The sequence below is a fragment of the Rissa tridactyla genome, chromosome 1, assembly GCF_028500815.1.
Source record: "Rissa tridactyla isolate bRisTri1 chromosome 1, bRisTri1.patW.cur.20221130, whole genome shotgun sequence".
NCBI lineage: Eukaryota > Metazoa > Chordata > Aves > Charadriiformes > Laridae > Rissa > Rissa tridactyla.
Window position 1 is genome coordinate 156,217,953 of NC_071466.1, and position 23,775 is coordinate 156,241,727.

General features: G+C 42.6%; 1 protein-coding gene across 4 annotated transcripts in view; it reads left to right on the top strand.

Annotated features, from left to right (window-relative positions):
* The first annotated feature begins 14,480 nt into the window (after positions 1-14,480).
* The window catches only part of BRAF (B-Raf proto-oncogene, serine/threonine kinase), an 80,673-nt gene continuing 71,378 nt past the window's right edge, over positions 14,481-23,775 (top strand). Inside the window, exon 1 of one of the 4 annotated variants that reach the window (XM_054189154.1) lies at positions 14,481-14,849. In XM_054189154.1, the coding sequence (XP_054045129.1) occupies positions 14,715-14,849 (135 nt within the window). In that variant the 5' untranslated portion in view covers positions 14,481-14,714. The remainder of the gene's footprint in view (positions 14,850-23,775) is intronic. The other 3 variants (XM_054189151.1, XM_054189152.1, XM_054189153.1) reach the window with 3 other exon arrangements.

The following is a 23,775-nucleotide window of genomic DNA, read 5'->3' on the forward strand; positions in this document are numbered from 1 at the left end:
GTGCTCAGTGTTTTTTCTTGCAAACACCTGTAGTTGTTTCAGTTCTTCTGGACCTGGAAAATTGTTTGGTTTTCATTCTGTTCTACTTTCTTAGATTAAGATCACCCCTGTTCTGCATGTGGCCACAAAAAAATTAGGTTTCCTGCTTCTACTGCTGCTTGTCATCTTGCCTATTATAATGAGTTTCACTTCAGGTACCCTTAGTGGTAAAGTTTAGGGTTTCTTAAGGTGCTGTTAAGATCTATTGTTCTGCATTTTGCACTGGACAATATTTCATGGTCCGTTGCCTGGCCACAGCACCCTTATTGTACCTGGAATATTTAGATACTGCAACAGAAGAGGCTGAAATATGAAGGCTCAAACTGTTTTCCAGTTTGAGACCCCTCTACTAATTAAAACACAATATTCAAATTTACTGTAATAAAAGGATTTTGAATTTATTTTGATTGCCTGGAGGACATGTATGAAGTACTTCATAAGTTGATGAACAGTTTTACTGGTATTCAGTAGGTGGTTTTATCACTAGGCTGTTTCAGTGTTGCTATTATTAATGGTTTTATATATTTACCATTCTTACCTGTCAAGGGACAGAAAGTACAGAATGCAGCTATGCTCCTCTGCCTGGCCACATGTGCATCTTGCTTGTGTGTGCCCTGAAATGGTGTATCTTAACTTCCAGACCTTGTAAGCTTAGAGGAACATCCTTGAGGTAGCAGAGGAGAGCTATTAAAAATGTAGAGTGACTGGAGCAGAAAGTATTTGCACAGTGAGCTTGGTGTGCGCTTGATTTTGCATACAGGGGCATTCTGAAGTAGGGAGCAGTACTAGCCTACTGACACTTCTAAACCAAGCTTGTTCAAATTTAAGTGTTAAATGTATTTGAAGGGATTTGTCTGATCACTGAAATCAATAGATCTACATAAATTTGTAACAGCTCGACAACTGTACTTCACCAAGGCTATTAATTGAAGAGATGCTGATTGTATGAAAAGTGTTTCTGGTGAGCTGTGGAATTCTAGGTCGGTATCCTTACTGAGTGTTACCTGGTTTTCTAAGCGTTGAGAAGCTGATTTTTAGGAGGTCCGCAGTGTTGCGGGAGAAGCACCTGAGTTCTTACCACTGGCAACAAAATGCTATAGAAGCTAGTAAAATCTGCTCTGTACTGTAGTGGTAAGTTTCTCTCATAACTTAAAATCCTTTTAGTAACTTACAACTTCTGATGAACTTTAATGTACTTACAGCATTCCAGTGTTCAATGTGTGTCTATGGGTTGTGACCTCTCTGGTTCTGAAGTATACAGACAGTACACAAAGGGCCCTGTGATGGGCCCTCTGAGGAGTACTTATTTCCTGGGACGTGTGTGTAGCCAGGGGAAGTGGTCTGGACCCTTGAATTCCTCTTCAGGAGAACAGTATGGAGCCATGTACTAGGTAGGGGAGGGAATTGCCTGAGTAGGAAGGTTGCTGCTGCCTGATGCTGTATTTCTGGCTGTAAGGGGTAAAGTTGCTCAGTTGCTTGTTTTGGTGGAGGCAAAGACCAGTTCTGAACCTCTTCAGTAGAATTACTGTGGCAGCTTTGGACAGATGGTGATTGCACTTCGAACAGCTTTGTTGCTGAGAACTTGATGTCTTCTAAAATTAAACCAGACATCCTAGAATGGCTCAGGTTGGAAGGGACCTTAAAGATCATCTAGTTCCAACCCCTTGCCATGGGCAGGGACACCTCCTACTAGATGAGATTGCTCAAAGCCACATCCAGCCTAGCCTTGAACACTCCCAGGGATGGGGCATCCACAGCTTTTCTGGGCAACCTGTTCCAGTGCCTCACCACCCTCACAGTTAAGAATTTCTTCCTAATATCTAATCTCAATCTCCCCTCTTTCAGTTTAAAACCATTACCCCTTGTCCATTGCTCCACTCCCTGATAAAGAGTCCCTCCCCACCTTTCCTGTAGGCCCCCTTTAGGTAGTGGAAGGCTGCTATAAGGTCTCCCCAGACCCTTCTCTTCTCCAGGCTGAAGAACCCCAACTCTCTCAGCCTGTCTTCACAGGAGAGGTGCTCCAGCCCTCTGGTGGCCCTCCTCTGGACTCCCATCAATAAAAATGTCCTCCCTGAAATTTCAGATGAAAAATCAACAGGATCTTTTTTTTTTGTTCCTGTGGAACACTTTGACAGTATAAACATGCAAGAGAGAAAGTGTATGTGCATCAAAGAGGGAATTATGGTCCTGCTCCAGTAATGTAAGTATGTGTGGCCCTGAACTGTGTGTGGGGATACCCGGTTATGAGTACACATATAATGATATAATAATACTTATACAGCATGTTTGGCTATGCTTCTGAATCCACGTTCCACCTACTTAAGGACTGAGCATGTACAGAACCTACTGAGGGCAGTGAATTCTACAGATATTCTGTATCTTATTGTGCCACCTTGCTAGACGCAGATACGGACTCAGCGGTGTAAGATAATTAGGCTTGGGGATCAGATCTGCTCTTCCTTGTCTACTCTGAAGCTACCTAGCTATTTATGGATCTTGAGGAGGTCCTGTCGTGAACAGGAAAGTGAAAGGCTTGTTTGGCTAGTCATCTGTAATGATCCCCTTTGTCTGCCACCTGCCAGAGCAAACCTGCTCTGGAATCAAAGCATCACACTGGGAACACACTTGGGGAAGATACTTAACAGTAGCATATCCAAAAAGGGAGAGAAACTGATGGAAGTTCCTGTGAAGTATGCAGACGTGAAACAAATGGACTTGAATTATTGACTTTCATCTTTCCTCTATAATGTTTGCAGAAACAAAGTGGATGGAGTGAAAAACTATAGCTTTTAAAAAGAGCAGTATAAGTACAAGAAAGGTTCCTCCACCTAATTTTTCATTATTTTTCTTCTGTAGTACTCATTCGTGAGAACTAGGTCTTCTCAAATATGGCTGTTTCCCCTTCCCTGAGACTTCACCATAAAAAAATGATGATTCAGCCATTTTTTGAGTTTATCCTAGTATTAGGGTAATCCATTGCTTGCTAGGTGTATTCGTGTAACTATTTTGTTCCAGAAAATACAGTGTTTCCACTCCATAGCTGGGATGGATAGAAATAGGTACTTTCCGATCTCCCTCATAGCCCATGCTCTGTCATTTAGGAATAGCTGTTGCCTGAATATGACTGCTTTTTGTGAATCACAGCATCTAGATGAATTGGAAGTCAATCATGAAACATCATGCCAGGTATAAACTCAGTATGTCCACTTAGGAGGGGAAGAAGAGGCTCAAGCACATTCTGAGGGGTAAGGATGGGAACGCATGATTCTTGCAGCTCTTGGTATTGTGGTATATCCCTTTTCTGTACAAATAATCCAATTCAATTACATTTTTATTTTAGGCTTTCCCCTCACAATGATTCACTTCACCATTCAAACCCTACTGTGCTTTGTTAAAAAAAAAATCACTCTTTTCCTGAGGGTGCGAGCTGACTGTCCTCACCAGATGTTTAGATGGTTGTTTTAATTCTCAATTGGAATAAACCTGGTTAGCTGATCTCTGAGGGACCAAGAGAATCAAAACCCTAACCTCTTCCTGATCCTGAACAGCATCATTAATTGCTACTGCTTACTAATTTTACATTGCTTTAACTATGTCTGTCCTTAATTATATTCTGGTATAATATAGCTGCTGAATACTGCCTTGATAATCACAAGTTATTTGGTAAACAGGCCGACCCAGCTATATCCTATAGGTTCTATGCTGGTATTGCTAGATCCTCTTATTGTTGGAAGTTCTGCAGGCAGGCAGAAGTTCTCTTGTGTACGACTGTGCTTTGTAAAGATGGAAGGAGAAAAATAAAAGCAGTGTTGCTTTCTGGCAAATGTACCAGTATGTTAAAGCATAGATACATATGCTCTGCTCAGGAAAGCATTAACTTGAAAACAATTTTCTCCTAGGATAGAAAGATTTTATTCCACTTATTAAAGCAATGCACTGAGTTTACACAGATCAGCAAAACGCACCTGAGTTACTCTATGGCTTTAGACAAATGCTTTGTCTTACTTGCCTGTGTTTTTTCAATAGTAAAATTAGAATAATGATTACTTAGTGAATGGTGTCATCAGAGTAAGGTGCTTCTAGGATGGGAATTTACTCCAGGAGAACCTCATCTAAAGACCAGCTTAGTCTGGCTATGGTAGGACTTGCACCTCTGTGTTTCAGAGCTTTATTTTTGAGAGATGATTGTATGCAACAGGTGATGACATTTTTAAGATATAAAACAAGCCATGGGAAGTTACTGTCCTCACTGTTCTGTTTTAGATGTTAGAGACTTCAAATGCTGAAAAAAATAATCTTGATTTGGTCAGAAAGTAAATTTTTTTTCAAAAACAACCACAGGTATTTCTTAAGCTGTAGATATTTTTGAAATGTTAAAGTATCTGTGTACATACTCCTCTACCACTTTAAGTTTGGAGGCCATTTTAGGATCATTTTTTAAAAAAAACACAATCAACAGGGTCTATATGTTTTGGAAAAGCTTTATGAATCTGAAAGGCTGCTTTGATGAGGGAAAGACTGTGTCTTGTGGGTTTTGCAGGGCTTTTTGCCTTTTAAAGCACAAAGGATAATATGCAACAAAAACAAAGGCTATGGAGATCTCGGATCAATTCTTTTAAGCTCAGTTCTCCTCTGTAACGGTTTGATTGTGACACTTTGGGAGTAGATCATGGAAACAAAATCCTCCAAGGGGACATGCTCTCTGTTCATGATCTTGAGATGTGTGAGAGCAGAAGGTCTTGCTGTTTAACCTCTTCTGGGGACAGCTTCATTGCTCTGAACAGTCCGAGCAACAATGGAAAACTCAAGCGTTATAATAATAATTTTTAAAGAGGATTTCTTAGGCATAAGCAAGGAAACAGAAATGAAGCAATATCCTTGTCTTAAATCCTAGAGGTACCAGGGCCAGATATTTAGAATGGATTGTTCTGTGTCTGCACAGCAGGGGTAACATGAAGAAAGAATTTTAGTCGCCATTTCTGTCTCCTCCTCCTCTTGCTTTTCCTTGTCCTTTTCCTCAAGAGTAATAATGTCTCGAGTACAGAGAGGAAGGAACAGACATGAAAACATCTGAAGGAATTTGCATGTGAAGGCTCAGTCCCAGCAGAGCACAGCTACTGTGTGTCTAAATGGTGAGGAACGTGACTGTAGACAGATATTAGCAACCCATAAGCACATAACCACACTGGCTGGGAAATTATTTAGGGCTGTCTATGGGAGTAAATATGAAATCAACATGATAATGATCACGACACCGAAGAATCTTTATAAATACTGTGTTGAATTGTTCTGCGTGGAATACTGGGGAAAATTCCACAAAGGGAAATATTTAGAAAAATTGAGAAGCCTCCCAAGAAGTGGGTTTGGCTTCTGTTGTCTGAGTCAGGCAGAGCTAGGCTGAACCAAGCGTTATAAAACAGAGCACTGGGACCACTTCTCTCCTGGAAGAGGAGGAGGCAGACTGGATGACCTCATACATTTTCTCACATCATAGCTGGGTCTGTGAAAACAAATCTCCCCAAGAGCTAAAAAAGGATTTTTATACCCATTAGGTTTTCTGTCTATGCTTGGAAGTACTTTACTTCATCCCAGGGCTCCTAAAGCTGTTTGTAAATGTTTCATGGAGTTCAGAGGGTCTCTCCCGCTTCAGTTGTTGTTTCTGCAGGTCTGATGTTTGCCTTATGGGCTGTTTCAGTAAATAGGCTTTTAATGGTATTAGGAGCAAAAGCCACCTGAGCTCCAGAAAGTCTAAAACCTATTCTACTGCCACATGCAATGGTGTGTCACTGCAAATGCACAAATGTAAATGCATCGCATTCCTCACCTTCCACTCTAGTCTTGCCTGGATAAAAATGAATGGGGTAACTTGGCCCCAAACTTCCAAAATGGATATCTAAAATGTGATTCCAGATTCAAGCAGCAACACAAGTGGTCTAATTTTAGAAGCTGTGTGAATATTGAGTACCTCCAGCTGGTATCAATGGGACTTACCTCTGAGTAACAGCTAGGTAAATCCTATGCCAGCATACAGGGCTGTAGTCCCCTCAGCCTTTGACCAGTAGTGGTCTCTTTGGGACAGGACTGATGAAACAACATCTCTCTAGAGACCCTGTCACACCTACGCGTGCAATAGCTACTTCCCTGGTGATACTCAGTGATGATCAGAATAATATTGGGCTGTCTGGGTACCGTGTGTTGGATTCCATGAAGAGAGCTGTGGGTGGCTTAAGGAAAGCCCCATCCCCTGAGAGACGGGAGCGGTACAGCTGTGCTGACACCTGGGTGATGCTGTCTTATTTACAACCAGCAACTCTTACGGACAAGGTGCAACATTCCTCATTTCTATACCTGCACGTGAAGGAGCCTGTGTGTGAAAGGCAGCATCAAACTGCTGCTCAGAATATTTCTGGGGGAACAGCAGGCAGTGACAGAGAGAATCCAGGAGATGTGAGGGTATTGCATTTGGTTTGAGCTGGCTAGTTTACAGAGATGTTTATTGTATATTTGGTTTGGTTTTTTTAATTATTTCAGAGATGTCAGAGTTTATGCTGGCTTTTTATTTAAGTAAGAGATATGACTGATATTTCAGCTGATGTTACTTACTATTACGTTTAGTTTGCAGGCGGAGGAGCACTTCATGATGGCTCCAACTTAAAGCAGTATTCACTTAGCTTGTCCAAACTGGCACACTTATACGGGAGAGCGGCCCCTGAATGAGGCAGTGCAGATGCCACCTAGACAGACGACGTTTCTTGTGTGAGTGAATGGGAGGTGTTTAATACCACAGGCTGTGTGTGAGGCAGCGTGTGTTATTTCCTGGCTGTCTGTCCTGGGTCTGTTTTGGTGCAACTGATGTGCAGGGAAGTGTTGTTCACAAGCCCTAAAACTCACAAATGCTTTTTGAATGAGCAGCATAAACCAAAAAAAGTATTAATTAGGCTAGGAAATGTCAGAGTTGTTACTGACAACTAGAAAGTAACACTGCAGCCTCTTTCTTTTTCTCCTTTTGCGCTTAGCCATTCTGCTTATATCCTGTGATGTTTGACAAAATACTGCTCCATTGCTTCACACCAATGCAGCCAAGTGTGATGTGTCTCTGTATTTTCAAACTCAAGTTGTTTGATAGTATCATCAAGTTTATTAATAAACACTAATGCCCTCTGAGGACAGATGGTAGGGTATTGACTAGGCATGCAAACCACTTAAAAATAAGATAAAACGAAGATCTGAGCTGGAGCCTTGCAAGAATTCCCCCAGAGGGGGGTAACAGAAATTGGGTTCATTTACCAAAACAAATGCATCTTCTGGAGAGAGAAGTCACATCATATTAAAAAGGAATAACCATGTCTGAGAGCCTTTAGCATAACCACAAGCTTTGAGCAATCCACAGCATCAAAAACATTGAGAGGCCATTGACCACTGCACCAGAAATTTTGCCTTTGGCCAAATACATACTCACAGGAATGATGAGAATAAAGCAACGTGGTTCAGAGACTGTCCTAATTCCCACGTGTTTGGCAGGCAGCGTGCCTCTTTAGGGAGACTAAATGTCTGTGGAGCTTGTGTTGGCTTGGTGGTAGTGAGGATTAGAAGACAAGGATGGGTTGTGAACTGTGATACTGACTCTGTCAGCAAAAGACATTTATGTTTAAATGCATAAGATGCGAGTATATTACAATACAAGCATTCATTTAAAAACATTATCCACCCTATTTGACCTGTCACTGAAGAAAAATAACTTTTAGAACTCCAGTAATGCGGGGTATTGCCCTGAAAAACCATGATCGGTCACCACAGTCTCTCTGTCCCTCATCAAAGCTGCGGTTTCTGTATGTGATTCAGATTACTGATTTAGTCTTTTTGGACTCTTCCTTACTCCAGGCCAATACCAATCCTAATGGACTCTTTGTGCTCAGTGAAGAGGCTAGAAACTAAAAGGGGCAGTTACAAACTAAACTGTTATTAGATCAGAAATGTAGAGAGTTGCCAACCCATTTGTAAAGTGCTGGAGAATCAAATTACAGCAGGTATTCAGGTCGGGGGAAGATCAGGTAGCCTGGATATTATGATGGAAAATCCTAAGACAGGAACATAACTGAACACTCATTTTCTGAACAGCAAAATAACTTGCTTGAGATGGAATCCTTTCTTGGAACTCACTCAATCGCGTTAGTGCTTTTTTGTGCCTAAATGGGATGGTTTTGAGTTATGAAATGCGATTGTTCACACTGGAATAATAACACTAGGAATATAAAACTACTTAGTCCTTAAAGCTGATCAGCTTATCACTATCCAACACAAAGGACTTGGAAATCAGATATCCGAACAAGCTGAATGCGTTAAAGCAATGACAAAGGATGCTAAGGTAACAGAAGTGTCTTGACTAATCCTCTCAAATGTGAGATTTGGTCACAGTTTCAGTGAAGTACATCAGGCAGGAAAATCAGTGCTCCTCACTCCTTTGTTTCACAACTTTCATTTGCTTCTCATTTCTTAGGAGAGCTGTATTTTCTCCTCCGCTGGCTACTTCCACTATTTTCTCTCTCCAACTAATCTCTCGTCCCATTCCTCCCTCTTCTGTTCCACTGTTTGCTACTTCTGTTCTCTAAATAGTGGTTCCAGGGCTCGTTCTCTTTTGGGTTCCTTATATACTACATTTGTCAGTATTTACGCTACTGTTCAATAAAACGTGTAGTTTTCTCAGCTTCTCGTGCTAGTAGGCAAGTGAAGGCAAGAAGCCAGCAGAGAGAGAGGCAGAGCACCATGATGCAGCACACGTGATGCTGGACCCTGACGTCACTACTCGGACAAGGAAGGAAACAGGTTAGCATGTTGTTCTTGCGATGCCAAACAATGTGCAGGGCATGGAAAGGACATATATGCAAAGTTCCATGTCCCAGTCCCATCCCCTTTCCTGCTCCCTGCCTTCCACACACTGCCTCCAAAGGAAAATGTTTTGGTTTTAACTTTTTGAAGGTCTGGGCTGTGGTTTAGGGAGGGAAGAGCAACAGTTTTATAAATAATGACTCTAAAATAAATTATGCTTGACTCAAATGAAAGCTATGTAAATATTTCCAATATCATTACAAGAAAATCCAGAATATGTTATTATTTATATATATAAAAGAAAGCTTATTAGATCAAAATTGTTTTTAACGGTAGAATGAAAATTGAGTTAAGAACCTGGTGGCTTCACATTTTCTTCTTTTTTCCCTACCTCCTTTTTTTTCCTCTTAGTCTCCACCCAGCCTCACCACTTCTGTTCGTGTATTTAACTCAAAGGCAAAGAGCTATGAAGTCTCCATGAACTGAAAAAAAAGATATAGATGAGATTGTTCAGCTGCCAAAGTCAAATCAGCACCTGAATATTACCTAATTTCTCACTGAAGGTATGAAAGTTTGAGGTTCAGCAGTGTCACAGTAATGGTAAATCTCCTGAACTAGAAGTTCTCAAGAAGTTACCAAAGGAAAAAATACATATGATCTGTACAGCAATAGTTTAAAGAAAAAAAAATAGAGGAAAAAAAAAAAGCAGCCTTGCTTTCTCTATTGCCTCACATTGGAACAATCAGACAGCAATCCCTAGAAATACGAAAAGATGTATAGTATATCTTAAAGTGAGTAGGACAATATACCTATATAGGTGCCAATGAGAAGGGGGGGAGGGGAATAAATCTGGGTTCTTTCCTCAAAAAATATCTTCAACATTCTTTTCCTGGAGAACAAAGTAATTTTCTTAAGTATGTATTATTCTGACTAGTAATCAGAAAATGACTAAACTCTGGACAACAGCCTAATTCTTGTTCTGCTTCACATTTTCTGGCCAAGATGACAGGGAATAAGACTGTTGTCATTAGTATCTGTGTTCCATCAACACCTGTATTTCCAGTGGTAAAGGTGAGGATTAATCTGATATATAAACAGTACCGTTGCCTTAGATACATGAAGTTGTGCACTTCCATTTCAGTGAAAGAATTTAAAAGTGATGTGTATATTTTAAAATAATTTAGAAGGTCTGTAACTACTTTCTAGTGGTGCAGAATTTAATTCAGCATTTTCAAATGTACGTGGGCCAAGCACAAACGCTGCCCTACAGGGTATGGGACAAATATTGTCTTTTCAGTGTGTGAAAAGGCGAAGCCGTTTTTGGAAATTTGGACGAATTTAAAGGGCACTTTAGACATCCAGAGTTTAAGATGTGTTGAATTTTCACAGCACTTTAAAAAATCCGTTCCTATTATCATACCAATATGGAAATGATGTACTTTTTTTTTATTATTAAGAAACTGGAAGGCTGGGGTTTTTTTGAGACATTGTCTTCTATTGAAAGTATATCATAAACGAGACCAATATTAGGTTTCATCTAATATCTCTTTCGGACATTCTCATTTTAGAGCATCTCATTAATTCTTTTTTTTTGGTGGGGGAAGGGTAAAGATGTGTTCAAATGCTCACAAGGAGAAGTTGCTGTCAGGTAGCCATACAGTTTTTTCCACTGACTCATTAGAACATCTTTCTCTGGAAGTTCAGGTGTTGTTTAGATCAGACAAATGTTCTGGTGGTGGGCAATCTAGCCAAAGAGTCTTTGCCTTTTAACAGCTGGGCTGCTTTTCTCATCTGAATTAAAATGAAAAAAAAATTCTGAGGAGGATCAAATCCCAGTGCATAACTAAGACTTTGATGGGAGGTGGCAGGTTTTGTGTTTACAAGTATGCGTTACCTGCTGCAATACCAGATAAACTGGCTGCGCTGCATTGTAGGCATCAACCAGCCAGTGCCCCACGTGGCCTATAGATTTGGTAGCAGAAAACAGCCTTTCACATCTCGGTTGTAAGTTTGATTTTGACCTATGTCGATAACGAAAGCTAGCCTCTGTAGAAGATGTTGATGGTATCAATTCTTAGTAGATAGGATTCCATATCACCAAGAAATAGTGACAGTTAATAATGATTTCTCTTCTATCTTGATAAATGAAGCAGAGATCAAAGATGCCACCACGCAAAGGAGCAGGAAATTCCATTTATGACTAGGTGTGGATTCCCCCCAGACAAAAGGAAAGTATAGCATAAATAATATATTTGTCTCCTTCCTACACAAGTATCTTTTAAAATAGTATTCTGTTCTTTATTAAAAAAAAAAAAAGTACCACCTATTTCATGTATTTTGGGTGGTAACTCTGCTGTCTTCCTAGTTTTGGTCATCAGTTGTCAACTGATTTAGGATTTAAAATTAAATAGGGTTTAGAATTGCAACCCTTCAGGTGGTACATCAAATGTAATAACGAAGTCTAGCAAACATATTGTATGTGAATGCAAATCTTCTGAAAAAAATCAGAAGCTCAGGAACAAAGGCATGCAAGATTACTAAACACGTTGGGAAAGGCATTACAAGTTACAGATTGATAGTAGCCTACTAATTCCACGGCTAGTTATGCCCTGGACATAAGTTGCTTGGGGAATAAAACAAGGTTTCTGACTATGTTCTGTACCTTGAGACTACGTTATTCCTTTGGTATAAATTCATTGAAACGAATGGACCTACTCTGTTAATTAACGTATATTATTCTGTTGGCTTTTCCATTAACATCAACAGGCTGGGTGCTGGGAGAGCCATCTCAGATTACCTCTGCCGCATTTTCCTTCAAAGATCTGAGAAATTTGTCCCAGCATTTATTCCTCAGCACGTGTGTTATTTTCCAGAGTCTGTGTGTGCTTTTCGCTTCCATTACGCATTCCCATCGCCTAGCAGGAATTGCTGATAATTATCCTCTTCATTAACGTGGCTATTAGATAGAAATTTCTAAACTTGGTGAGCTGCTTAGTTTGTACATTTGATTCTTATGCATCTGTAGAGCCTTTTTGTTGACTGTGCTGCAGGCCACCAGTCGTAGGAAAATCTAGGCTATCTCAGGAAAGGGTAGCCTGTCAGATAATCAATTAAAATCCATTTAAACATTAACTAGATTATTTTGCTTAATTTCTCATTGATGTTCAGGAGGCGTTTAATACCGTGTAGCCCTCTCCAGAAAAGACCCTCAGCTACATTCATGGCCGAAGTTCCTTCCCTCCATACCCTGGGGCCTGTTATGCCTGACGCCATCGTGTTTTTGATGTCTCCATACAGTAAATTGATGCCACATTTATTTACCAGCTACAGCACTGCCAGTATCGAACTGCATTTGAAACGCCTTTACACTCCAATGGCCACAGTGTGAAAGGTGAAATATAAACCTTGGATCTATCGTCAGGATTATTACATTAAGAGGTTGTACGGCTACGTGTTCGCAACTCAAGGGAAACAAAGATAAGGATGTTTGCACTTGCATGTTTTAATTGGCTACCATAAAATATATCAGGTTGTGACAGAATGGCCTTTACCTTCTCCAAAATCCTGCTGCTGTTGTGATGCGTTAGCTTTTCTTTGCAACGCATTAAAATACTGTTACCAATGTGGTATTTATCATAAAGGCCTTTTCAGCCAGAAATCAACTTAAAACACCTGATTTTGTGAATGTTACATGTGTGTAAGTGGCATTTCCGTGGGTGTGGCAGGCAGGGATATGCCACAGGTCAATTTTTTACTTTAAACAGGAGTACTCTGACATGGTGGTGGAAGATGTTGCTGGAAGATGGCCGTGCGCACTGGGGACATGGGGGAGCCGGCTTTGGGGGTCAGTGGTGGCTGCTGGTTCCAGCTGCTCCTTGTTTCTGAGATGGAGGGAGTGGCGTTTCCCAGCACACCCTACCTACCACCCCGGTTCCTCTGTCATTCACACCAGAGGACTGAAGGCCACCACAGCTCCTGCTGTCTGAGCCCACCTTCTTTCCCTGGTGAGCTGGGCAGGCCCTGCACGTCCCCTCGTGCAGACAAGGCGCAGACAAGATGGATGCTCCTATTCGGAAACTGAGATCTGCTCCTAGACCTTCACATTGGACAAAGCTGGCCAGAGGGTAAGAGATAGGTGTTACCAAGGAGAAGGATGGTGTCCCGATGTCTGCTGAGCTCGTGACCAGGCCTTTCCCTCATCTGAACCACCGTATGTAAATAAAGCACCAGCTTGTGGCAGCTCAAGGCCTAAATGCTGCTGATGGAAAAAATGAGGATGTTTTATGAATTCAATTATTTTAGTTATAGCTAGAGTAGGCACAACACTTTCAGAGGAAAATGTGATTTTTAGAAGTATCTCTGTCATTGTCACACGGTATGTATTTATATTTACCTCAAAGCCACGACACTATAGTTTGTCAAACGATGTTGAACCAGCCGAGGGTCTGGTGGTCCCTCTCTCTTCCCTGTTCACCATTCTCACCACACTCCTGTCCCAGCTCACACAGTATGTAAGAACCACAGAATGGTAGGGTTGGAAGGGGCCTCTGGATATCATCTGGCCCAACCTCCCTGCCAAAGCAGATTCACCTAGAGCAGGTTGGACAGGAACACATCCAGGCGGGTTTTGAATATCTCCAGAGAAGAAGACTCCACAACCTTTTTAGGCAGCCTGTTCCAGTGCTCTGTCACCCTCAAAGAAGTTTCTCCTCACGTTGAGATGGAATTTCCTGTGTTCCAGTTTGTGCCTGGTGCCCCTTGTCCTGTCGCTGGCACCACTGAGAAGAGCCTGGCCCCGTCCTCTTGACACCCGCTCTTTAGATATTTATAAACATTGGTGAGATCCCCTCTCAGTCTTCTCTTCTCCAGGCTAAATGCACCCAGGTCTCTCAGCCTTTCCTCATAAGAGGGATGCTCCATTCCTTTGATCATCTTTGTAGCCCTCCACTGGACTCCCTCCAGCAGTTCCCTGTCCCTCTTGAACTGGGGAGCCCAGAACTGGACACAGTACTCCAGATGTGGCCTGGCCTGAGCAGAGCAGAGGGGGAGGATGACCTCCTTGACCTGCTGGCCATGCTCGTTATAATGCATCCGGGAAGACCATTGGCCGCCTTGGCCACAAGGGCCCATTAATGGCTCATGGTCAACTTGTCCACCAGGACTCCCAGGTCCCTCTCTGCGGAGCTGCCTTCCAGCAGGCCAGCGATCAAAGACCCCATTAGCTCCTGATCTGAACCCCGCCGGCCCTTCAGCCCGCAGCCCCGGCTTCGTTCCACCCGCACTTCACGGGGCTCCCCGTGCTGTCACCGCGGCTGCCGCACGGCAGGACCCGCGGCGCGGCCAGTGCTGGGACCCCTCCGCAGAGCCCACTCCGCTCCGTGTTCGACCTCCCCCCTCCGCCGCCGCCAGCCCCGGGCCCGCCCGCCCTGACAGCTCCCAACGAGCCGGGACGCGCCCCGCGGGGAGCAGGGCCTTGCTCCGCCCGCTGCGCTTCCGCGCCGCTAGGGGGCGCTGCGTCGGCGGTGGGGGCGTGGCCGCGGCGAGGGGGCGTGGCCCAAGCCCCACCTTCGAGTTCCCAGGGCGACCGGGGTGGTCGCGCCGTGACGCCAGGGTGTTTCCCCGGTGACGTCGGGGCGACTCATGCGCAGTGAGCGGCGTGCGGCGATTCTGGGTGACGTCACGGGCCGGGCGTGACGTGCCGGTGGCGCGGGCCGCTGGGAGCTGGCCGGCATCTGCGCTCGCCCCCCCTTCCCCTCCCCCCTCCCACTACGGGTCGCGGCTGGGGGCGTCCCGGCGGCGGGGACGCGGCTCCCCCCTCCCCCGCCCTCGCCCCGGCGCTTCGATCCAAGATGGCGGCGCTGAGCAGCGGCAGCAGCGCGGAGGGGGCCTCGCTCTTCAACGGGGACATGGAGCCCGAGCCGCCGCCCCCCGCCCTCAGCGCCTGCTACGCGGCGGGCAGCGGCGACCCAGCCATCCCGGAGGAGGTGAGGCCACACGCAACGGCTGCGGCAGCGGCGGCCACCCGACGCCCATCCCGCCCCCTCCCCCTGGCCCGCACCCGGGGGCCGCCGGCGGGCCCGGACGGGGCGGCGGCGCGGGGCCGGCGGCGGGGATCCCCGCTGCGGGGAGGCCCCGGCCTCCTTCCCCCCACCTCCGGCGGCCGGGGGCGCCGCCGGCTCCATCCGCCGCCGGTGATGCAGCGCCGGGGCGGGGAGGCTCCGCGCCGGGCCGCGGCCTCGCTGCCGCCGCGCATTCCCCGGCGCCCGGGCCCGCTCTCTGCCGGGGGCGGGCCGCGCCGCCCTGAGGCGGCTGCGCCCGCGGGGGGCCGGGGCTTCCCCCGGCCGCGGGGGGGGGGTGTCGGGTCGGGGTCTGGTTTCAGGCGAGCCCACCGGCGTGCCCCGGCTGTCAGCCGCGCCGTGGTTTTATAATCGGGTTTCCCGCCCCCGGTGGTTTTGAAACACTTGAAATACATTTTAAAACCAGGGTTGGGGTACGGTTCCTTGTGTGGGTGTGGGCCTGGCTCGCCGTGCCTGCAGGAGGGGTCTGAGGAGGCGTGAAGGACCGGGGCACTGTGCGGGCGCGGGGGGCGTCGGGCCTCGGGGTCTGCGTCTCTCTTACACACTTCCTGTGTTTTGGGGCATATTACTTAACTTCCCAATCCCACGGAGAGCGAGCGGTACTACCTGTTTTGCTAGAGTTAAAGCGTAAGTTGCCAGCGCTTCTGAAGGGTTTGCAGAAGGTGGAATAAAACGTGCCGTGCCAACACGAGGTATCTTGTTGTTGGCTGGAGTACTGTAGGCATTGAAGTCAGGAGGAATTGCCAGATGCCATGCATCAAGTCTGTTCTGGAGGTAAATACAGATGCCAGAAGCTCTGCCTTCTTGTGCCGAGCGTTAGTTGATGAAGATGATTTCAGTTCAGCTTTCCCGAGTGTGCCTGTGTAACTGGTACAGGACCTCTCAACTGTGAGCGGAGGCTTGTAGCCCCATGAGGTGCCAAGCCCACCAGGTCATGGCTCTTTGCTGCTCTGGGGGGAGAGCCTCCAGCAGGGAAAAGGAGCTGGCTTGGATCGTCAGCTCACAGAGGGGTCCAGTTTGACTCCCAACTCACCAAAAAAAGGCTATCTTTTTATCCATTTTATTCTTCAGTAGCTTAGTAGATTACAGCAGAATTAATGAGTTGAAAAGTTTGACAAGTACTGGAGCTCGGGCCGGGTAGGTGTCTGGAAAGGAGAAATAGGGAAGGTGTTTTCCCCTATTGGTGCTAGTAAGAGATGAGATTGATTCCCTCGTCTTAAGAAGCTACTGGCTTACTTGCTGAAGGAGGCAAAACTCAGCAGTATGCATGTATTTAACACCTAACCAGCAGCGTGATTAAATGCTTTGAGTAATGCAAGTCTGGTCTTAACTTTCCTGAGTAAGGAGAAACTCAACTGGTTGAGAAACCTAAATACCTAAAGAGTGGGGTTTGACAAATGCTTTCTTTCAGCAGCAAAATGAAGTTAAAAAGTTTCTCGCTGACTTTTATCATCCTGATTGTGCTAGCACAACTGGACACGGAACTGAATTTCTCAGTTACTTCTGCCATAAAAACCTCCAGATCTCTGTGGAATCATTTCAATAAGTGGTTTATATTGTGTCCCTAGGAACAGTAATACCAGTACAGTTGAGTTGGATAATTGAACTACAGTGCAAGACAGAGGAGCGGGGAAAGCACTGTCAGGAACCAATACTTTTTTAAAAATCGGTTTTTGTACCAAGGGAGATGTTTGTGAAACTGCTGTAAGTCACTTGAACTTCAAAAATGCTTTAGCCTGTGTCAGTCATTAGATTTGACTCCAAATGCTAAGTTATATAGTGTAGCTTTTCCCTGCTCCTCTGAATATCTTATGTCCCTCTATGAGAGAGAGGGAGAGAAGCAGTCTGGTGTCTGAAACACCTGCCAACTAGAGAGGCTGGTAAGTCACAAGTATGCATGCATATATTTACGGTTAGGAAGTGTGTAGGGGTATTCTTGTATTATTTAAAAGGAAATGTTTTATACGTTGGAAATACTGAAACACACAGGTCTAAGGCGGAGCTGGTGCTAGAATCTTTGGTTTCTGATGTGGTTTTGTTCTTTAGTTAGCTAGTTCTAATTACTTTTTGTTTACTATATAAGTGCACCTATTACTTCATCTAAACCTGTAGTTTTAATAAAGTTCAAGACCAAAAAATTGCTGATACAGTTAAAATGGAAACTATCCCTAATACAAAAACAAGCCAACCTAAAGTGTAATGCAAAGTCAAAGTCAGAAAAATACTGATGTGCTTCTAAGTGGCTCGTGGCTTTAATGTAAGTACACGTTCTAGTGTTCTGTTTCGTTCCTTCAGGACAATGTAAATCTAAGCTTTAAGAGTAAAGTTGCTGTGGAAGCCTATTAAGGAGCATAACCTCACTTATTTTGAGGAGATACCTGGAAAGGTTTTAGTTCCCTATAATTTTTTTGGGAAGGAAAGCGTTCGGTTCTATACTGGAGTTTCTGGTTTTAAAAGAGGATTGACCAATAAGAATCTCTGACAGACCTTGAAGTAGCCTTACACAAACTTGTAAGTTGGAGCCGTCTGGTAAAGGAGGTATTCTTTATCAAGATCGTAATCGAGTGCTGCTGTGCTGGTTAAAACTACGTCAATGCCACTTACAAATTCAAGGATTGGGGTTTTGAAAAACAAATTTAAGCCATATCATTCAACTCATGGCCAGTTTTTAATCAAATAATGAATTTAGTTCTTCAGAAGTTGCTTCAGTAGCTGAACTGTTGATATGAAAAAGCTTCTTCTGATAATGAAGTCATTACATAAGCTAAAGCTTTTTTTCCCCCATATTACAATTCAAGATTAGCAAGAGGAGTTGCACATGCACTCATATAGTATGTTTAGGAAATAGGTACTTGGAGGCATAAGGATTTGAAAAGGGTAGCGGCAAATGAATTTAGCAGAAATTTTCCTCTTCTGCTCACCCTTCAGTTGCTGGTGTTGGGAGGCCTGGGATGAGTGCTGGCATCCGGAGACATGTAGGCTGGCTTCTACCCCAGGATGAATTCTCGGGACAAGAGATTGTTTGGATGGAAGGTTTTCAGAGTATTACAGGGTTGTTGATATAGTAAGGAGTGTGTGACAGCTGGGAGGAAAGGCTCTGTTCTTGTTGCTAGAGATTATTTACACCAATATTAAATAATTCAAATGGGATTTTCTGTACTCGGAGCTTTGTGCCCTGAACTGCTCTTTGGAAGATGAAAAAAAGACTTTAAAGGTTGTGAAGTGCAGGCCTGAGCTGTTGGGTGGTTGACCATTTTCTAGGCGGCAATGCTGGAATTTATCCTGCATGAATATTAGTTATATATTTAGAAACCTTAATCTTATAAAACATATTTAAGAAGAAGAATAAAATACACGGAATGGAAAGATGCCTCTAACCTTATAATATGAAGTAAGTGGTGGGTTCTCATAAAGCAATGTAGGTACGCAAAGAAAAACTGGGGTTGTTTGTGTTGCTTCTGTTTGTGGTTGATTTAGGGAACCTATCGTGCTGAGAATTAGAATAACTTTCCTTTTAAATTTCTATTTTTCTGTGGAGTTCACAATGAAATGTGCTGCTTATTTGGAAAGTTGAAATGATATAAGCATTTTTTTTCATTTATAGTTTGGGGATATGTTTTATGTTGAATCTTAGTTATGTTTCACTGCATTTGTGTTCAGTGTTGAACTAACTTTATAGTCCGTGAATGACATCCTATTTACTTGTGAGGACAAGTTAAACTTTAGCTACAAGATACTTCATATACAGCTAATATTCTGCAGGAGTGTATCTCAAAAGATAAGTGAAATAGTTCTATTCTTTTGCACAGCACAGGAAAAGCCTTAGCCAAATACTATGTCTGACTTTGGGTCACAGCTTCAAGAAATACATGGTCTAGCTGAGAAGAGCCTAGAGAATAATAATGCCTAGAGAATAATAAAGTCAAGAAGGTTAGAGCTCTGAGGGAAGACTGAAAAAACCCCCCAAACCTGAGGTTGTTTAAAAAAGAAATGGAAATTGTCCAATCTGATGCAAAGAAGAATGCAAATAACTTGTTCTCTGGGCTTGTGGCAGTTACTGCCAGAAGAAGTGAGCTTAAATGGTAGCAGAGGAGGTGGCTTCACATTACTGTTAGACCTTTTTCTTTATGGCTAGGTATAGCGAAGCATGAAAATAGTCTTTCTTAACTTTATCTATAAAATGTCCATTAATAGATTCTGTCGCCTCCACATGTGAACTGATGTCAGGAGTGAAGGGGAAAAGTTGATCGATGTGTAGAAAAGACAGTGACTTTGATAACTTCTCATCTTTTTTTCCTTACACTTTTTACGATTTATTAGTGGCAAGGTAATTCAAACATTAGAACACAACCTTGAAATACTTGAATTCAGTGGGGATGTTAAAGAAATTTCTGCTTATGATGTTTTTCCCCAAAGACAATAGAATTAACAGCTCTGTCCTGTGGTAGCTTTTTTGATTACACAAAACTTGCTTAATAGAGTAGTAGCTTCTTCTGACAAGTTTTTGTCTCGGGAGGCTTGGTTCTTGTCTCTGTGAATATCCACAAACTGGTTGGGTACGAAGTGTTTGGTGCTGAGTTTTTTGGTAATTTATGTTGTTACTTAAGCCACTAATGCTATTCCCATTTGTATTTTGTTGTAGTTGTTAAACTCAAAGACCTCTTATTTTTAAAGCTGTTCTAGTTATAACCTTCTTGACACTGGTTTAGCCAGGAAAGGCAATTCTTTTGTTGCATGCGATTAAAAATAATGTAGACCAAGTGAGATTTGTTTTGGTGGGTTTTTTGGATTTTTTTTTTTTAACGGGCAGATCTTTTGATGGTAGCTATTTTTTAAAACTTAAAAAAAACCCCAGATTTCCTTGAGGCTCCAATATTTCGCTTTGTTTTGTTATTTTGTAACAAGTCCGTAGTTCAGTTTTATTAGTTATTATTGCAATAGAAATTTGACTGCATGAAATATTTTGGAGGGAATTTCAATTAGAAGAACATATAATTTCATTTGTCCTTCGAAGGGAAACAAAAGGTTTCAAAAGCTCATGAAATCGCTAATTCTCTTCCAATCCAGTTGTACGTAGAAGCTGCTTCAGCTTTAAGAGTTTTTATTGGAGACACTTTTTGGCCAAGTGTAAGTTTTATGTAGGTTTTCGTTTCAGTTTGAATAAGTTTCGGTTGAAGGGCTGTGTAAAGTATGATATAGTAGAAATGCTCTGTCATAACTGTAGTCCTTAAGGGTTGATGCTGCTCCTTATCACTGCAGTTACACTGACGTCCATCAAATGGTGCTCTGCTACCCGGAGGGTAGGTCTTGCTGTTGCCTGTGCCTGCGTTGGGCCACTCAGCCACATCAACTTCCTTATGCCAACTTAGTATCACGTAGGTCCTTTCCGAAGTTGATTCAACTCCATAATGCGTAAGAAAATTCGCATCGCTTTTACTGGGTTAGTTTTCTGCAAGGTTAGTGAACTGAGTCTCCTCAACATGGCACCCAGTGAGCTCCAAAACTTCTGCAAGGCAGGAGGCAAAAGGAATGTGGTTAGGGGGAGCAGTGGTAGTATGGTGGGTTCCCCCCCTCTTTTTTTTTTTTTTTTTTTTTTTAAGATCATCTCTGTCCCATGGAACTACACTGCCCTTCGGTTTTTTTTTTTAATATTTGAATGAGAAGTTTTGTTCAGCTGAGGCTTCCTTAGCTTCCTTAGGTTTAGATCCTGGCATGTTAGATCTTTATGGGCTTGTGCTTTTCCCGTGCTTGATTGTACCAGTCTTGGTCTCTCTGGATTGCTTCTGAGTGTACCTTGCACACAAATATGATTACATCCCATAGTTTTGCTGGTGTGACAGGGATGTGAAGGTCCTCTCTGAGCTTCTTGTACAGTAAATATAGTTTTCCAACAGCTGCAACAATGGGAGAGTTCTGGGTACAGTATTTAGGTTTTTGAGGTGTGAGATGGGTTTTCGTAATTTTCAACTGTTCACACATCTGTGTGTGTGAACACAGCTACTTTCTCATAGCTAGTGCAGGATACAGAAGCCAGTATGCAATATACGTGCTTCTTTGCTTCAGCTTTTTTTTATTCCAGTTGCTCTTGAGCTTTTTGGGCGTACAATGGAATGCTCTTAATCTTCCCTCCTGCACACAGCTTCTTTCCAAAATGATGAAATACGTATTTGTACAACTGATTTCCTCTTCTGTGGCCAGTGCTAAAGTTAAACAAGACTGCTTGATGCACGATTACATGCTTTTTCTTCTTTTTTTTTCCTGTCTAACCCCCTTGCTGCAGGTGTCTGGCTTGTTACTCCACCTTTTTAGCATTTGTGTGGCGGCAACAGTGCCTTTCTTTATTCTGTTTCTGATGACATTTTATGCATGTGGACCCTAGCAAAAAAGGGTGAAGTGGGCAAAGGTCTAATTTTTACCCATTCCCATTGCCTGACAGTGCTGTCAGTTCAGGCAGGAGTTTTCAGGAAGGGGTGCTGCCAGCTATCATTCCACCATGGCGCTCCCCAAACAACGTGAATGTTAAAGATGAGAAAACAGAACCAGTGCTCTCATCAAAATGGAGCTTGTTGTGCAGGGTGAGTAGAGCGCTTGGTATCATATGAATTCTCCACGCTGTCTATATTGAATTCAGATCACAGGAGTGTGTGTTTGGGCACTGAAGGAAGCTTTTATTTTTCTAAAGTTCTCATTGAGTGAGACATTTTTGTGGGTTCTCCCAGTGTCCCTGCACAAAACTTAATATGGAGAGGCAATTCAATTTCTACATAAAGGCTACCAACTTTCTTTAAAATCTTTCTTCTAGGAGGCAAGCAAGTAAAGTTGTTAATGGCAAAATGTACTTACTGTTTAAAAATGTGGTGCGTAACTAAGTGGCTAGGAATATTATTTTTTTTACCACAAGAAGGGGGATACCAGCCCTAATATAATACATGTTACGTAGGGAGGTCCCTTAAGCAGTATAGTCATTAGTAAAGCTGTAGTTAAATGCACTGATACGTAGTAAATACTTTTCAAATGCAGTTACAGTGTGTTCAGTAAACATTTTCTGACACTTGAAGCACAGACTTGGTAACTTTTAATCGATTTTTTTTTTCTTTATTTCAGATGAAGGGATTGTTTTGAGGGTAGGCATTTCTGAAGTCTGAGTAGTGCGTCTATAGTTTTTTCTATCTGTCTAGTACTAGTTATTCACTAATGGTGTTTGAAAACCAGTATGAAATCAACATGAAATAAAATGCCTCATTATGACTTTAAGAAGTTGGTCGTGTTTAGGTGCTTGAAACTGGATGGTTGTATATTGGTGCCTCAATCTTTGAACTGGTTTTGTAAATTTATTCATTAAATCTTAATAGCTCAAACATTCTCCTAGTTAGTGGTAAGTAATGTAGATTTAAATGTGAGTCTTCAGCATCATCTGACGTAGCTTTCAGAAAGGATTTCTTTAAGCATTCTCATAATTTTACTGCAATTTGTAATTGCTAATAAAAATCTCCTGTGACATTTTTAAGCTTATGTACATCGTTTTAAATTGATGTAACTTTTTCATTTTTTTTTCATTTTTTTTTTTCAGTTTTCTAAACTAGATGGTCGTTTTCAACATCCTTCCATGGTAGCTGTTGTATCTTGGTTTCGTTTTGTTTTTTTAAAAAAAACTCTTCTAACTCTACAATGGGTGGCAAGAAGCCAATTCTGCCTTTTAAATTATTTCATTTTTCATGTTGGTACTGGGGTTACTAAGGCAGCATGATCTGCTGAGTAGAACATAGAATGCCATTTAGGAGAATGTGGTTTCTGTGGCAGTTTCTATTTGTGGCTTTTTTCTGTGATTGGGAGCAAATTACTTGTGTTATACAATTAAAAAAAAAAAAGTACATTTGCTCTGTTTCAGATTTTGAGACCTGTTTGTTGGCCATAAAAATGGGATACCTTAGGTACTTCATTGTATCACAGATATTTCTGAACAAACAAAATGTATTTATACTTGGCTAACAATTCCATCTGTCTCTTACGTTTTCCGAACCAGTTGGTAGAAGACACATGCACAGTGTAGTAATAGTTTAGTGGTGAAATATTGCAAAGTGTATAGCAAATTATTTTATGGATTGATAACATGAACTTTTAAATAGGTGCTGATTATCTTTTCTGGATAGTCTAATTAATTGTGTGCTCTGGCGAGGAGAGAGCAGAATAAGTTCTGTAGTTCAGCCGAGACTGAGTTTATTTGTTTTGTCATTTTAATTAATGTGACCCAAGCTCTGTGAGAGCTCTGCTCAACTAGCATTTGCTTCTTATAGGCAATTATTGTAATTAGCTGGTTGGCTGCTTGCTTTCCATTACAAATATGACTTGTCTTCAGCTTAAGGTGTGCGGAGAAATGGTCTGGTGTATGCATGATAGTATTTTTTTAAATTTCCCCACTGTATGGATTTAACATGTTGAGAGTCTGTGGTAGTTACCTCTCTAAAGCAAAATTGCATTCTTAATTCAGGAAATCTGGATAGGTTCCCCACCTCCCCTTTTTTTTTTTTTTAAACCCATGACAGTCTAGGGAGAAGTTGTTAAATTCACAGATGTAAATACAATGAATTGTACAAGAACTTGATCTGTGCATGATCCTTATGACTACTGAATTAGTACCAAATTCAGAATAAGAGACTAGTAGTAATGCAGCACAAAAGCCTCGAGGAATGTGGAATTAAAGATTTAGTTAGATCAAAGAAAGCTGTGCAACTGGTGGTTAATGATTTAAATGAAGGATACAGACACCTCTTATTTTTCACGCTCTGCCGTTCTCCTGTGGTAGAAAACATTTGTAACTTTGCTTTTTATAGTG